At 47.8% G+C, this 13,470-nt stretch overlaps 1 protein-coding gene and 1 pseudogene across 2 annotated transcripts; one reads left to right on the forward strand and one right to left on the reverse strand.

The window, feature by feature from the left end:
• Window positions 1-276: 276 nt before the first annotated feature.
• LOC120687661 lies at window positions 277-3,477 on the reverse strand (annotated as a pseudogene).
• Window positions 3,478-8,130: 4,653 nt separating this feature from the next.
• On the forward strand, window positions 8,131-13,235 carry LOC120691137. 2 transcript variants are annotated; one of them, XM_039974122.1, is made up of 12 exons: window positions 8,131-8,331; window positions 8,419-8,480; window positions 9,049-9,099; window positions 9,173-9,205; window positions 9,512-9,616; window positions 9,728-9,835; window positions 9,928-9,999; window positions 10,092-10,142; window positions 10,776-10,838; window positions 10,956-11,080; window positions 11,632-11,827; window positions 12,428-13,235. In XM_039974122.1, exons 1-12 carry the CDS (start codon window positions 8,235-8,237, stop codon window positions 13,136-13,138), a joined length of 1,674 nt encoding a protein of 557 aa, XP_039830056.1. In that variant the 5' UTR covers window positions 8,131-8,234; the 3' UTR covers window positions 13,139-13,235. The 2 variants fall into 2 exon arrangements, with proteins under 2 accessions (XP_039830056.1, XP_039830057.1); XM_039974123.1 differs by lacking the exon at window positions 8,131-8,331 and adding an exon at window positions 8,620-8,711 and having other exon boundaries at window positions 8,429-8,480.
• The last annotated feature ends 235 nt before the right edge of the window (window positions 13,236-13,470 follow it).

Here is a 13,470-nt window from a genome sequence, read left to right on the forward strand (position 1 = left end):
AGCCCATTGTGGCCCGATCATCCTGGTCTATTATCGTCTTATGTGTTGCTGGGCCGGGCCAGTGGTAAGGCCCGCGCGCTACAATTCCATTTCTCGTCGCGCACTGATGGGGTAGTACTTCTCAACCCATCTGCAATTCTGCAGTGCAGCGTCCAGGAGCACAATCATCTTCATCTCCCTCGCCTTGTGTTATATAGTCGGCGAGAATAGAGGGGAAGAGGAAGTGTACGAATACGAGTTACTGTGAATGACGAGGCCAGAAAAAGATTCATCACCTGAAAAAGGAAGGAATCTTTGTGTTTTACACCCGACAAAGCAGATTCAAGCTGCTACTACTGATGTGGTAAAACAATCAGGTCTGCGGCTTTCTGGTTGCTGCAGGCGCAGGGGCAAGATCTCCCTGCTCTTCATACTTACTACCCATCAATGGCAACCAACCCTTGATTTGATACAGAGTCGTCAGATGCCAGCAAGACGGCGGCTCTTCTGCTACTCCACCACCCAGGTCACCGCGATGGGGCTCCTCACGACGTGCTTCCCTTGCCCGCCGCTCTGCTTCCACACCAGGTACCCCTCCGCGCTGTCCTTGCCTGCCGGCGGCGACGCCGCCTCCACGGTCACCCGGAAGCTCCTCTGCTCGCCGAACTCCGCGAACGACAGCGTCGTGGGCGCTACGATGACCTTGACTCCCGGCGGCGAAGCGACCTGCACGGTGTACGCCGAGTTCGGCGTGCCGACGTTGGTCACCGTCCGCTGGAGCACCGCCGACTTGTCGCCCTTCTTGAGCGCCACGGCGATCGAGGGGTAATTGAGGCTGAAGCCCCTGCTCTTCTGGAGCACGGCGCTGCAGTTGACGCCGGCGTGGGTGATCTTGAAGATCTCCATGTGGGTGTACCCGAGTGTGCACAGGTGCGTCACGTAATCGCCGGGCTGGATGTCGTAGACGAGGCCGGGGTCGACGGCGCGCGCCGGGTTCACGTGCCCGGCGCCCATGGCGAACACGTCGGCCCGGCCGCCGTCGCCGTCCATGATCGCCTTGCCCTGCCGGTCCATTATGTCGGCCGATGTCATGATCGCGGACCGGACCATGGCCGGGCTCCAGGACGGGTGCGCGGACCGGATGAGCGCCGCGATGCCGCTCACGTGAGGGGCCGCCATCGACGTCCCCGAGAGCACGGAGAAGTTGGACCGGCGGGTGTCGCCCTCGAGCCCCGACGGGCCGAGGTTACCGGGCCAAGCGGCGATGATGTTCACCCCGGGGGCGATCACGTCGGGCTTGAGCACCGACGGGTTCGTCAGGCTCGGCCCGCGCGCGGAGAACAGCGCCACCGCCGGCGCGCGCGCTCGCCCGATCCGCGTGCCGCCGAACACTATCCTCGCCACCGGCCGCGCCGCCGAGCTGATGTACTTCTTGAGCTCGACGGCCTCCCTGTAGCCGACGAGTGTCGCGGGCAGAACGTGCACGTCGATGGAGTCCTCCTGCCGGTTTACCTCGGTGTTGGCAAGAATCATGGCCGCGCCGCCGGCTTGTTACACTGCCTCGCCTTTGTCGCCGCGGCCCGTGATGCCGCGGTCGCAGACCACCATCTTCCCGGCGACGGCGGCTTTATCCAGGGACCCCTTGAGGCAGTACTCCGATTCCCGGGTCCCACCGACGGCGTACACCAGCTCGAGCTCCTTCCCGCCTTTTTTCAAACCGATTTCCCCGGGGTACATGGACTCGCCGTACAAGACCCGGCCGTTGCCGAGACGGACGTATGCCGGAAAGCGGCGGTCCAGGGTGGCGGCGCCGACGGTGAGCACCCATGGCGCCTCGTTGGCCACGGAGCTCCGCGCCGGCCCGTTGTTCCCGGCGGCGCACACGACGGAGACGCCGCGCGCCGTGGCACGGAAGCTGCCGATGGCGATGCTGTCCTCGAAAAGCGGGATGGGGAAGCCGCCGAGGGAGAGGGACAGCACGTCGACGCCGTCGCGCACGGCGTCGTCCATCCCGGCGAGGATATCAGAGCTGTAGCAGCCGTTGAACCAGCACACCTTGTAGGCCGCGACGTGCGCGCCGGGCGCCACGCCGCGCGCCTCCCCGGCCTCGGCGCCCAGGACGCTGGCACCTGGCACCGCCGCGCCCGCCGCCGTGGACGCTGTGTGCGTGCCGTGGCCGTGCGTGTCCCGCGGCGACACGTACTCGGTACTCCAGCAGCGACACCGCCTCGGACGGGTTGGTCGGGTAGTTGGCGCGGTGGCCCTTGGAGTAGAACCGCGCGCCGATGAGCTTCCGGTTGCAGTTGGAGATGTTGAAGCGCTCCCCGCCCTGGAACACCCCGGTCCACCGCACGGGCACCGGCGGCATCCCGCGGTCGTCGAAGCTGGGGCTCTCCGGCCACACGCCGGTGTCGAGCACCCCGACGATCAGTGGCGTAGCTAAGATTTTGGGTTAGGGTGGTCCAGAGTACTTTAAGGATTGGAATATCTCTAAAAAAATAGTTTTAGATAGGAGCGTTTGGAGATTAGCTATCAATGTGTCTGAACCATGATCTTTATTTCTTTTGGGTTTCATCTCTAGCCTATCCCAACTTGTTTGGAAAAAAAAGCTATATTATTGTTGTTGTGTGGTCCAGAGTACATACATAATACAAGTTTAGAATTGCTTAAGCAACTAATATTGTATTAATAAAGTGTTTTACAACTTCAAACATCTTAAAATAAATAATTAAGTCTGAATTTTGCATACACGTCGGATTGTTTGATGGATAATTACTATATTTATACCTTGAGCTACTAATTTTAGGTAGTCCATGGCCCACCTGTCCACCTAGCTAGCTACGCCACTGCCGACGATGGTGCCGCGGCCGTACCCGGACCGCGCCCACGCCCCGGCGGCGCAGAAGTTGAGCCCCAGGAACCTGTACGAGTAGGTGGTGTGCAGCTCCACCCGGCGGTCGGCGCGCACCGACGCGACGCCCGGCAGCGCCCGCAGCGCCGCGGCCTCGGCGTCCGCGAGCTGCGCCGCGAAGCCGTCGAAGACGGTGTGGTACGAGTAGAGGAGGCGCGAGGAGGGCCGCTTCTCCTGCTCCCACGCCACGGACCTCTCGAGGAAGGAGCGGTGCCAGCCGAGCCTGGACCCGGCGGCGGAGACGGCCTCGCTGCCGCTCTCGTGCGGGTGCAGCTGCACGATGTAGGTCTGGAGGAGCGTCCCCGCCGCGCCGAGGACCGGAAGCAGCAGCAGCGGCGGCGGCAGCAGGAACGGGTGGCGGATCATCAACAGTCTTTCTACCTCCATTGCCGCCGCTCGATCGAATCTTGATGGCCAATCAATTGGCTTTGGTTTGCGATGGTTGGAACTTGGGAGACGAACGAAGCAGTGGAATTTGGTGTGGTATTTGAAGCGGGGCCGGGGGGTGGGAGAACGCGGGAGGAGGCGTGAGAATTTGAGACCGGGAGGGGGGTCTCGTGAAGAGCAGGCTCGCCGGCCGGTCACACGGGATGAAGTGGAGGGAGTAAATTGGCTTGCCCGCCTCGGTCACTGCGCTCCAGACCTCCAGTCCTCCATCGGCTCGGGCGGCTCCTCCTCTGACTCCATAATTACGGAGGCACGGGTGGAGAGAGACGGGGAGCGTATCCGCAGGAATGGATGAACCAGCGCACAAAACGGAGAGATACTGTCCTGGCATTAGCAAGAGGGCGGCGGCGGCGGCGGCGGCGGCGGCGTCCCCAGAAGCCAGGAGAGCCAGGGTGACCTCCGGCTTGCTCTCCGTCTCGTGGGGCTGCCGTCTCTCACGACGTCGCACGCTTGGCTGCACCTGCCAAAGGGGATCGCAGGCAGCGAACGGGAGCTGGGAGCCGGGGATGCACGAGCAGGCCGGCGGTGTGCGTGCGCAGCGCTCGCGGCTCATTGATGAATGGTGCCCGCGCGCGGTGGCCGGCCACGGTCACAAGAACTATTTACGCCCAAGGCAACAGGCGCGTGCGCGTGGCACGGCACGGCGGCACGGGTGGGGAGCGCATGGGCGGGCCGCGGCCTCATGCATTCAAGTCAACACCTGCCGCGCGCGCTCCGGCTCCTCGCCGACGCCGACCGTGTGTCGCGTTGCTCCGGCTCCGGGCCTCCGGCTGCTCGCGCTTGCGGCTTGCCTCGTCCTCCGGCCACGGGTCTGTGCTTCCGCTCCTCATGGCTCATGGGATGGGACTGTAGAGCTCGGCGTCTGCACGCCATCGCAACTGTGATGGCTCGTGAGGCTGTCCTCGAGTTCATTATGTTCTTTTCAACCCGGCGCCAATGTTAGCCAACCAACAAGCTCACACCAAATGTGAACCAAGTTGCCGTAACAAAAAAAAAAAAAAGAGTAGCAACAAAACCGCCAGACCTACAGCCGCCGCTGCCGTCGGGCCATCCCACTGCCGCCCCCTCTCCCCCTTCGGTGGCCTCGCCGCCGGTCGGTGGAGGAGCGAGGACCCATTCTTTCATAAATCCATTTAATTTTCTTAGAGTTTGGTTCTTCGGCGACATCAACGAGATGGTGGCGACGATGACGATGTCAGCGTAATGGGAATGGGGTCCCCACAACCCCGGATTCATGCACGATTAAGTAAGATAGGACCCGCCAGCCGCGTCAGCCGACGACGTCAATCAAGCGCAGCAGTGGGTCCCCCATCAAGAACATCCGCCTACAGGAGGTGGGCACCCGACTGGAGCGGGCCGGGCCTGACCCGTCACGTGAAGCCTGGGGGACGTTTCCTTCCTCTCGAAGACACCCGCCTGGTAAAAAGATCTTTACCAGACAGTTACATCGTCTCGCCGCCGGACTCCATGCAGAGCCCAAGGGGGCGTGCAGCTTCCCCGTAAGAACATCATGATTATGGAGATGCCATGCGCTCAGAAGATAAGACGATAGGCGGTGATAGCTTATCCCTGAGCTACCCATCCCATCGGCTTGAAGATGGACGGTGGCCGGGACCCACCACTGTTTACCGCGCCTCTGTCGCGGTAAAAGCTAGGACCACCCCGGGCGACGCCTCGGACTAGGAGGATCCGCGGAGCAACCCCGGAGATCACCACGTGGCCGCCTTGCGCCTCCCCGGGTGTTCCCTGAAGTACCCCGGGAGCGCGAGGACCGGCCGAACTGCCCCAATCCCAGAATATGAAGACCCACCGGTCAGTGTCCATGACCACCCCAGGACGCCTCTGACACTAGCATGACCCAAAAGCCTGTTACTGCGAGCCCGACAAGACGTCTGCCCGCCTGACAGAGGCAGGGCAGCCTGGAAGACGGCGCCTACCAAAGGAGGCGTTCACACTAGTTAGAGAAGCAACAGAGAAGGCATGCATAGTCTATAAATAGAAAGGTCCCAGGGCATGTAAAGGGACCGGCTCTTTTCGGTACCTAACTCATACATTCCGAGCTTGGACTTCCCAACTCGGGATCAGTAAAGATTCAATCACAACACACAGGACGTGGGGTATTACGCCTCCGGGTGCCCTGAACCTGTCTAAAAACCACCGTCTCCACTCGCTTCCTTAGGGGAGATTCTTGCACAGTTTATACCCTGGCCGAATCTCTAAACGGGGGTTCCCACGAATCTCAGCTCGCGATAATCACCCACCATCAAGCGCATTGGAATAAGGTCACTCCGACCTTTTTCTACCTCGACAACGTCCGTTCTGACGCCAACGATGGCCAAATGCGAGTTAGTTCTGCCAGATCTGAAGGTTCTCTCCAGATCTTTATATTTGGTGTGTCAATCAGGAGATGCAGTTGGTTGTTTTTTGTTGTGGCGACTTCGACCTCTTCTTTCGATCAATTCTGCGACAAGATCCGATTTCTTCTATCCTCTGTTTTGACAGTGAAGGAATGCAAACCTGTGATGCTTGGGGGTGTTCCCCCAGCCGATGTTCTTTTCTGCGATTGCTAGATCTAGCTGCAAGCAACGAGTGTTTTTTGCGATCTTCAAAGCCTTGTGTGGTGATGACGTTTGTAGGTGTCCCTTTCCCTTACTACCGCTTCAGTGTTGTTGCGGTCTTCAAAGCTCCGGTAGACGATGAACAATTGGATGAAGAAGATGACCAAATATCTCTTCTGTATAATTTTATTTTCTTTATGTCGTCTTGTGTTAAGTTGTACTTCTGTTGTACTACCAATTATTTTCTTTGATATGAATCAGATATGAGACACTTTTTGTTGTCTTTCTCAAAAAAATAAAACAAGCTCACACCAAATCAGCACCAGCCAACCAGCCAGTAGTACTTACTCTCACAGTAAATTAGCACCAGCCACCAACCGAACACAGCACCCATTTCGGAAAGGAGTCTTGCAAAATAATTCCCAAGAAATCTTATCTTGGGCGCGGTTGTATATCATCGAAGGCGATAGAACTTTTCACCATCACCTGAAGAAGTAATTTAATCCGAGATGGGATGCTTTCCAGCCCAAAAAATTTGACCACCTAGGCACCGAGAGGAGAAGGATATGTGCATGCATGGAGAAAAAAAATAAAACAATGACATCACCTCCATGCAAACAAGTTTGAGGGAAAAAAAATCATAAATCTCAGGGCGGATACCAAAATAAAATTTCAATTGCACCATTGTATTTCTTGCGCCAATCTTCAAAACAAGACCACACTTGACTATATTTGAAGGATTTTATTTTTCAATCATTTTTTGATAAAACTGGAACGTATGGATTACTACGAACAAATGCATATATCTTATCGAACAAAATATTGAACCCGATGAACAAATAATGATGTAGTACAACAAACAAAATATTACACATCACATTTGGTTGTATAGGATAGATAATAGAAATGAATATCACGAACAAATGAGTCAATATCACGGAACAATTTTAATCTATAAAGCGAACAAATAATTTGGTGTTGCGAACAAAATAGTTATATGCAGAAAAGATAATTTTCTTTGAAGATAAATGCATCTACATCATAAAAATATTTTTTATAAACATATATATAAATATATACACACACATTCTAAATAAATTAGCATATAAATAAATAGTATACACTAAGTTCTAAAGGAAAGAGAAAGTGAAAGTAAGAAATTTACACATGATCAAATAATATGAAAATTGTAAAATAAATTAGTATACAAGTAAACTGTCATGCGAAGAATGAAAGAAAAAAATAGAAATTAAAATTTATAATAAAATTAGGAAGGAAAAGAGACGGAACACAAATGGGAGAAGAGGAATGGAAAGGAAAAGGTAAATGCAAAAAAAAAAGAGAGAACAAAGCAACTATGGGAAAATGGAAGGGAACGAAAAGAGCACAATACTCCACGACCTCCTAAGCTAGCTGGTCAATATACACGTTGTTGCAAGCCAAATAATTAGAGTGAGCCAAAAGTTGAGATATATGGCTATGCTGAATTCACAAAACAAACTCTTCAGAGTTCAGACAATATGCATAGGCTACGGACCGCTGCATCCTTCTCCTATGAAACAATTGTAGCAGCTATGCCATAGAAGAAATGAATACAAATAGTACGAACTATGAAAAAGAAAGACTATCCAAAGATCTGATATATAATGTTAAAAAATAGGAATGAATAAATGAATACATAGATGATTAAAAAAATAAAAATAAAAATAAAAGAAATAGAAAAGGAAAAACACATGTTTAAGAACAAATGAAAATAAAAACCAACTCTACAGCTATGTAGCTTACTTTACATGCAAATTTGTAAAATTATCTCACATACCGTTCCATATGCATGCACGCAGTATGTAACATTCAATTATTTTTTGTAGACACGTCCGTCCGGCACACACTTCCCAAAATAACTACAAACCTGTTGGATGATACGTTGTTTCTGTTATTGGCCCGATTTATTCAATCGACTCATTACATGTCCTTCAGGCGATGATTAATAAATTGTAGCCCAAGCGATATATAGCTTTTCCGTCTTATCTTGCTGGAGAAATGAATGGATTTCGCCGAAAGCTTTACGGCACCATTTCGTTGGCCGTGGGCCGTGGCTAAATAGTTCGGCATTTATTCTTTTTTTTTGTTAGAAAACATTGGCCCAAGCTAACCATAAGCAGATGGGCTAAATTATATCCACGACGATGGGCCGCTTTTCTGTCACTACTCAAATTTCTCGGTCCAGCGCCAGCGGGCTCGTCGTCTGAACTCGCTGTCGCCAAAGCCCCGCGACGAGGACCCGGCAGACCGCCGCCGCCGCCGCCTCTCCTCGTTCCGGCCGATTTGAAGCAAGCGCCATGGCCGCGGGAGAGCAGCAGCCGCAACTCGGCGCCACGCGGGTCTCCTCGTCGTCCTCCACCGGCTCGGGGAGGCTCGTCACTCCCTTCTGGAAAGGTTAGCCGCGAAAACTCAGTGAACCACCCCCTCCGATGTGAAAACTGCTGCGTCTCGGTGTTTACATGCTGTTTCCCCCCGATGCAGAGAAGTACGAGAGGGATGCGAGGAGGTACTGGGACATCTTCTACAAGCGCCACGAGGACAAGGTTATACTCCTCCCATAATCCCATACTTCGCAGTACCTTAAAGTAGCTAAAGTTTGGAGATTGGGAATCTAGAGTCTTATTGGATTGGGTCAGCCGAGGTCTTAGGAAGGATTGAGTTCAATTTTTTTTTGTTTATCAGCATGGTTTGAGCTAGCAGATGCCGCTTGAGTAATGGTCTGAACTCTGAACAGCAGAGTTTGAAGCAAGCGGGCAGCACCACCGATACTTCTGGTACTTATTTATGCTGTAACTAAATTAATTGAGTCTGTGGGCTGTTTTTTTTGTATACAAAATGTCGTCCTTGATGAAATTGATCTAGTCCTGCTTGCATATGGATTCTAGCGACCGAACAAACTTTCCCCCTCTATGTTCAGGATATATGTTCCAATGCTGAATTTTGTTTAATGAAATGTTATCTAGAAAAATCATGTGAATCTTGCGACCTTGGTGCAAGTTTTCTGTAGCAATATGTTTAAATTTTCATTTTCTACTTCAAATAATTTCTCATAAACTTGTCCTTCACATCTGTTGCGTCATGTATTTGATTTGTGTCCTTGTATTTGTGCAGTTCTTCAAAGATCGACACTACCTGGATAAAGAATGGGGGAAATACTTTGAGGTAAACATAAGAAACAACAGTTTGCTCCCCAATCTTGCCATAAAGCATATAATATACATGAAGCTGTAAACAGGGACAAGATGGAGAGAAGATGGTGCTGCTAGAGGTATGGTCGCGCTCTTGTTGAACGGTTGGTAATACCAGTGATCCTGCAAGATTGTTTTTCTGTAATTATCTGATAATTGAACTGTGTAGAAATTTAAGTATCATCATAAAGAAATGAATAAATTTGAATATGAACACTCCTTAGTATAAACAGTTTCGAATCTGAGTGTCTGAGTCTTTAAGGCATTCCCTATTCAAAGCAGCATAGTACCTATACTTCTTATTTCGTAACTGCAAGTACCAAATTTTTATTGCTATTTCTTGCTTGCATTGAATGTTAGCATGACTTGTGTGAAGTTCATTACAGGTTGGTTGTGGAGCTGGAAACACGATATTTCCATTGCTGTCCACATTTCCTGATATATTTGTTCATGCCTGTGATTTTTCTCCACGAGCTGTTGACTTGGTGAAGGTATTTGTTTATCTAATTTACAATAAGAGCTGAAGCGCTGAACAATTGGGTCGCTTAGTGCTGTTTTTCCTATTTGATGTTATGTCACCATTTGCTGAATGGTATCTGCAGAAGCACAAGGACTTCAGACCTGACCGGTTAAATGCATTTGTTTGTGATATTACATCAGAACAACTAACTGAGAACATGGAACCTTCTTCTGCTGATATTGTAACAATGGTAATATGCTATGCTCTGATAATATGTCTATTTTGAACAATCTATTTGACATAACATCAAATATTTGTGCTATGACCTGACCGGTTAAGCAGATATTTGTGCTCTCTGCAGTTGCACCAGATAAAATGCCTTTAGTTCTGCAGAATGTTAGAAGTGTCCTAAAGGTAAGTACTACGTTTACTTTTTAGGTCTTAAGCTTTCATTTCTCAGAAGTTGTCGTCGACCTAGGGAACTGACCTGCTGTCTTCTGTATCAGCATGGTGGCCGTGTTCTCTTTCGGGACTATGCCTTTGGAGACCTTGCACAGGTTTAATCTTTTTGTGTTTCTTGAGGTCTTGATATTAGAATTTTATGACTTCAAAAAATCCTGTTCTCCTGCTCTTGGCTATGTACATTTGTATAGCATCCAGAATCACGTATTCAACGAGAATGTTTGGAAATAATCAAAAGTATAAGCCTACTTATCGCTATGTTATTTTCAGATAGACTTGTTAGCAACATGCTTAAAACACAGGAGCTACCTTAATTTTTTTTTTAAATTTACAACCATGCTGTTATATTTGAATTCCATTTGATGTCCCCATTTCCTACAATCCTACCAGGCTGCCCATTATATACAGCTTGCCTCTTTTATTATGCCCCCCCCCTTCCTGGTAGCCTATGCCTTCCCTTAGGTAATCATACATTCATTAAAAAAAATCTTGATGCATACACTTGTTTTCAACCATAATTTTAAAGGCCATATTTTATATAGTTAGTATACCCCAACTTGCTTGGGACTAAAATGCTTTGTTGTTGTATATCAAATTTAAACTTGTATAATATCTATTGTCATCTTGTAAACTATACCCCAACTTGCTTGGGACTAAAATGCTTTGTTGTTGTATATCAAATTTAAACTCGTATAATATCTATTGTCATCTTGTAAACCAAAATGTAGGAAAGGCTTATGTCAAAAGGCCAGCAAATAAGTGAGAACTTCTATGTCAGAGGCGATGGTACGGTGAGTGGCTCGCCTATGAACATTATGCAAGGAAATTCAGTCACAACAATACAAATCCAGCATGTATACTAATTTACAAATGATTACCTGAATTGTTGCAACATGTGTTCTATGCAGCGTGCGTATTACTTTTCAAATGAATATCTGGTCGACTTATTCTCAAAATGTGGATTTACTCTTGAGGAAATATGTGTGCACAACAAGCAGGTTGAGAACCGTTCACTTGACTTGGTGATGAACAGGTGGTTTGTTTGGCCAGCATTGTCAATGATTTATACTATATATCTTCATTTGCAACTTGTACAGAAATGAGTTAGCAGTATTCTTTACTCCAAACATTGTTATCTCTGTAACATTTCAAAATAGAAAGTTCCATGAGGGACCAGAGTTGCTGATAGTATATGCATTTCAATATATAATTTATTTTTCTAAGCACTGTGTATGTTCTAAAAATGCGTGATTCTATTATTTTCTTTTGCTTAGCTCTTTGCTTTCTTATATCGTCAGATGTGCATTATAATAAGTTGTACATAGCATAACGAATTGATGAAATAAAGTATCTAGTATAGTGTACTATACTGGATCCTAGCTTGATTACATTTAATGACTTAAATAGAACAAATATCCTTCAAATTGATAGTAGATAGCATGTACTAGGCTCCTTTGTTGTCCTGCGTTTGCCAGTCTTTTTCATGTGCCACTGTTTATTTTCTTATATTTATATTCGTAGATAGTTGTATTAACTCTTTTGTCACGAGTGCCTGAAATTTTCCGTATTGTTTATCCTACTTAGGAATTGGATCCAAGCTACATTTACCCTCGATTCGTCTGATTCTCAAAGTCTGAATGGTCAACGTGACCTCCATGTGTGTGAAGGAAAAGAGGATAAGCTAGTTGCTGACTCTTCTAAGAATAAAAGTAGTAGTGAAGAAATTGATCTTTCCGAGGATTTCGGCAACATGTTTGGGACATCACACAACCTTGATGAGGTACCAGTGCCTATGCATCCTATGCTTTATTGTTGTCAAATTCATCCTTGTACTGCAGTGAAACGATTAAATTGGACAAAGCAACTAATAGAGGGCCATTTAGTTAGCATTATATTGGTCTTGTTTAGACTATTTAATGTCAAAACAAAGAGCTTACTAGGAAAAGTTTGCCTGAAAAAAAAAAAGATAATTCCAGAAGTAAAGAAGCATAACAAGAGGAAAGAAACTTTCTGATTTCCTTCCCTGTTCATCCAAAACATGGCATTGAACAGTATTTTTGCTATTTCATTTATGGGTTTGGGGGATGATGATTCACTATATACAAAATTACACCTCCCTAGCACCCTATTGCATTGGTTTGCAACCTAAGGCAGCCAAGGCATGCAGTGAAGTGCTGATTTTACTGAAAACTGCAGTCTGCGGTCTTTCTAGATTCTTCTTTTGCCTTCAGTCAGAAAAAAAAGAATGTTCAGTTGTTTCTGGTCAAAGTTCAGCTCCATAAACATAACATTTAAATATCCTTTTTTGCCATAAAATTCTGACTGTTGTTTAACATTGTTAGCCTTTAGAAGTTATTTCACATGGCCTGTTGGTTTGTAGGTACAAATCATTGGAATCAAAGCAAAAGGTCACGACTTCAAAATAAAAATGCTCACAAAGGAATACCAGCACACCTGCAAATTAACTGGCTTAATGCTTTGGGAATCAGCTCAACTCATGTGCAGTCTGTTAGCAGAGAATCCTCTCATTGTTGCAGGCAAAAGGGTCCTGGAGCTGGGCTGTGGCTCGGCTGGCATCTGCTCATTGGTTGCTGCAAGTTCCGCTCAGTTTGTTGTAGCTACAGATGGGGATGCAGAATCACTGAACCTCCTCAAACAGAATATCTCTTCAAATTTGGAGCCTAATTTGCTCGACAGAATTATGATTAGGAAGTTATTTTGGGGTAACAAAGATGATTTGAGGGAGGTGAGAGAGCTTTCTGGCAATGACACAGGTTTTGACTGCATAATAGGCACCGACGTCACCTACAATCCTGATGCTGTACTTCCTCTCTTCAAGACTGCCAGAGAACTCATTTCTGACAAAGCTAACGAGGATGCAAGGGCAGCTTTTATTCTTAGCTACATTCAGCGCCGTGTTGATGAGAATTCTATCCTTTCTAATGCAATGGCCCAGGGTTTCAGGCTTGTGGACAAATGGATAAATGGAGTTCATGACAGTAATGGTATTATTGGTTCTTGGTTCTCTGGTAATGATGTTTGTAGCGCTTACCGAAACACGACACTTTCGATATTGTATTTTGAATTGTGAGAAAAATGTAAACTGAAGAATATTTTGTACCAACTGTACTAAGCAAAGTGGGGAAATGTTTTGCGAACTGTTCAACCAACTGGATTCTTACTGTTAATCTGTTATTCTTTTCTCTGTTTGTGTTAAGGTTACCTGGATTTATGTACTTTTTGTAATTTCCGTGCTTGTACGAAATAGTTTCTATGTAGTTTGATTTTGCCAAATTGTTTTTCAATAACGTTCAGGTATTTCAGAAAAAGCCTAGGGGCTCTTGAATCCTTTGTTAAGGTTTTCTACTAGAGGTCAGTGGAGTTCGGAAAAACTTGTAACGTCTACGGGTGCAGAAAGGCTAG

Source organism: Panicum virgatum, chromosome 9N (genome assembly GCF_016808335.1).
Source record: "Panicum virgatum strain AP13 chromosome 9N, P.virgatum_v5, whole genome shotgun sequence".
Lineage (NCBI taxonomy): Eukaryota > Viridiplantae > Streptophyta > Magnoliopsida > Poales > Poaceae > Panicum > Panicum virgatum.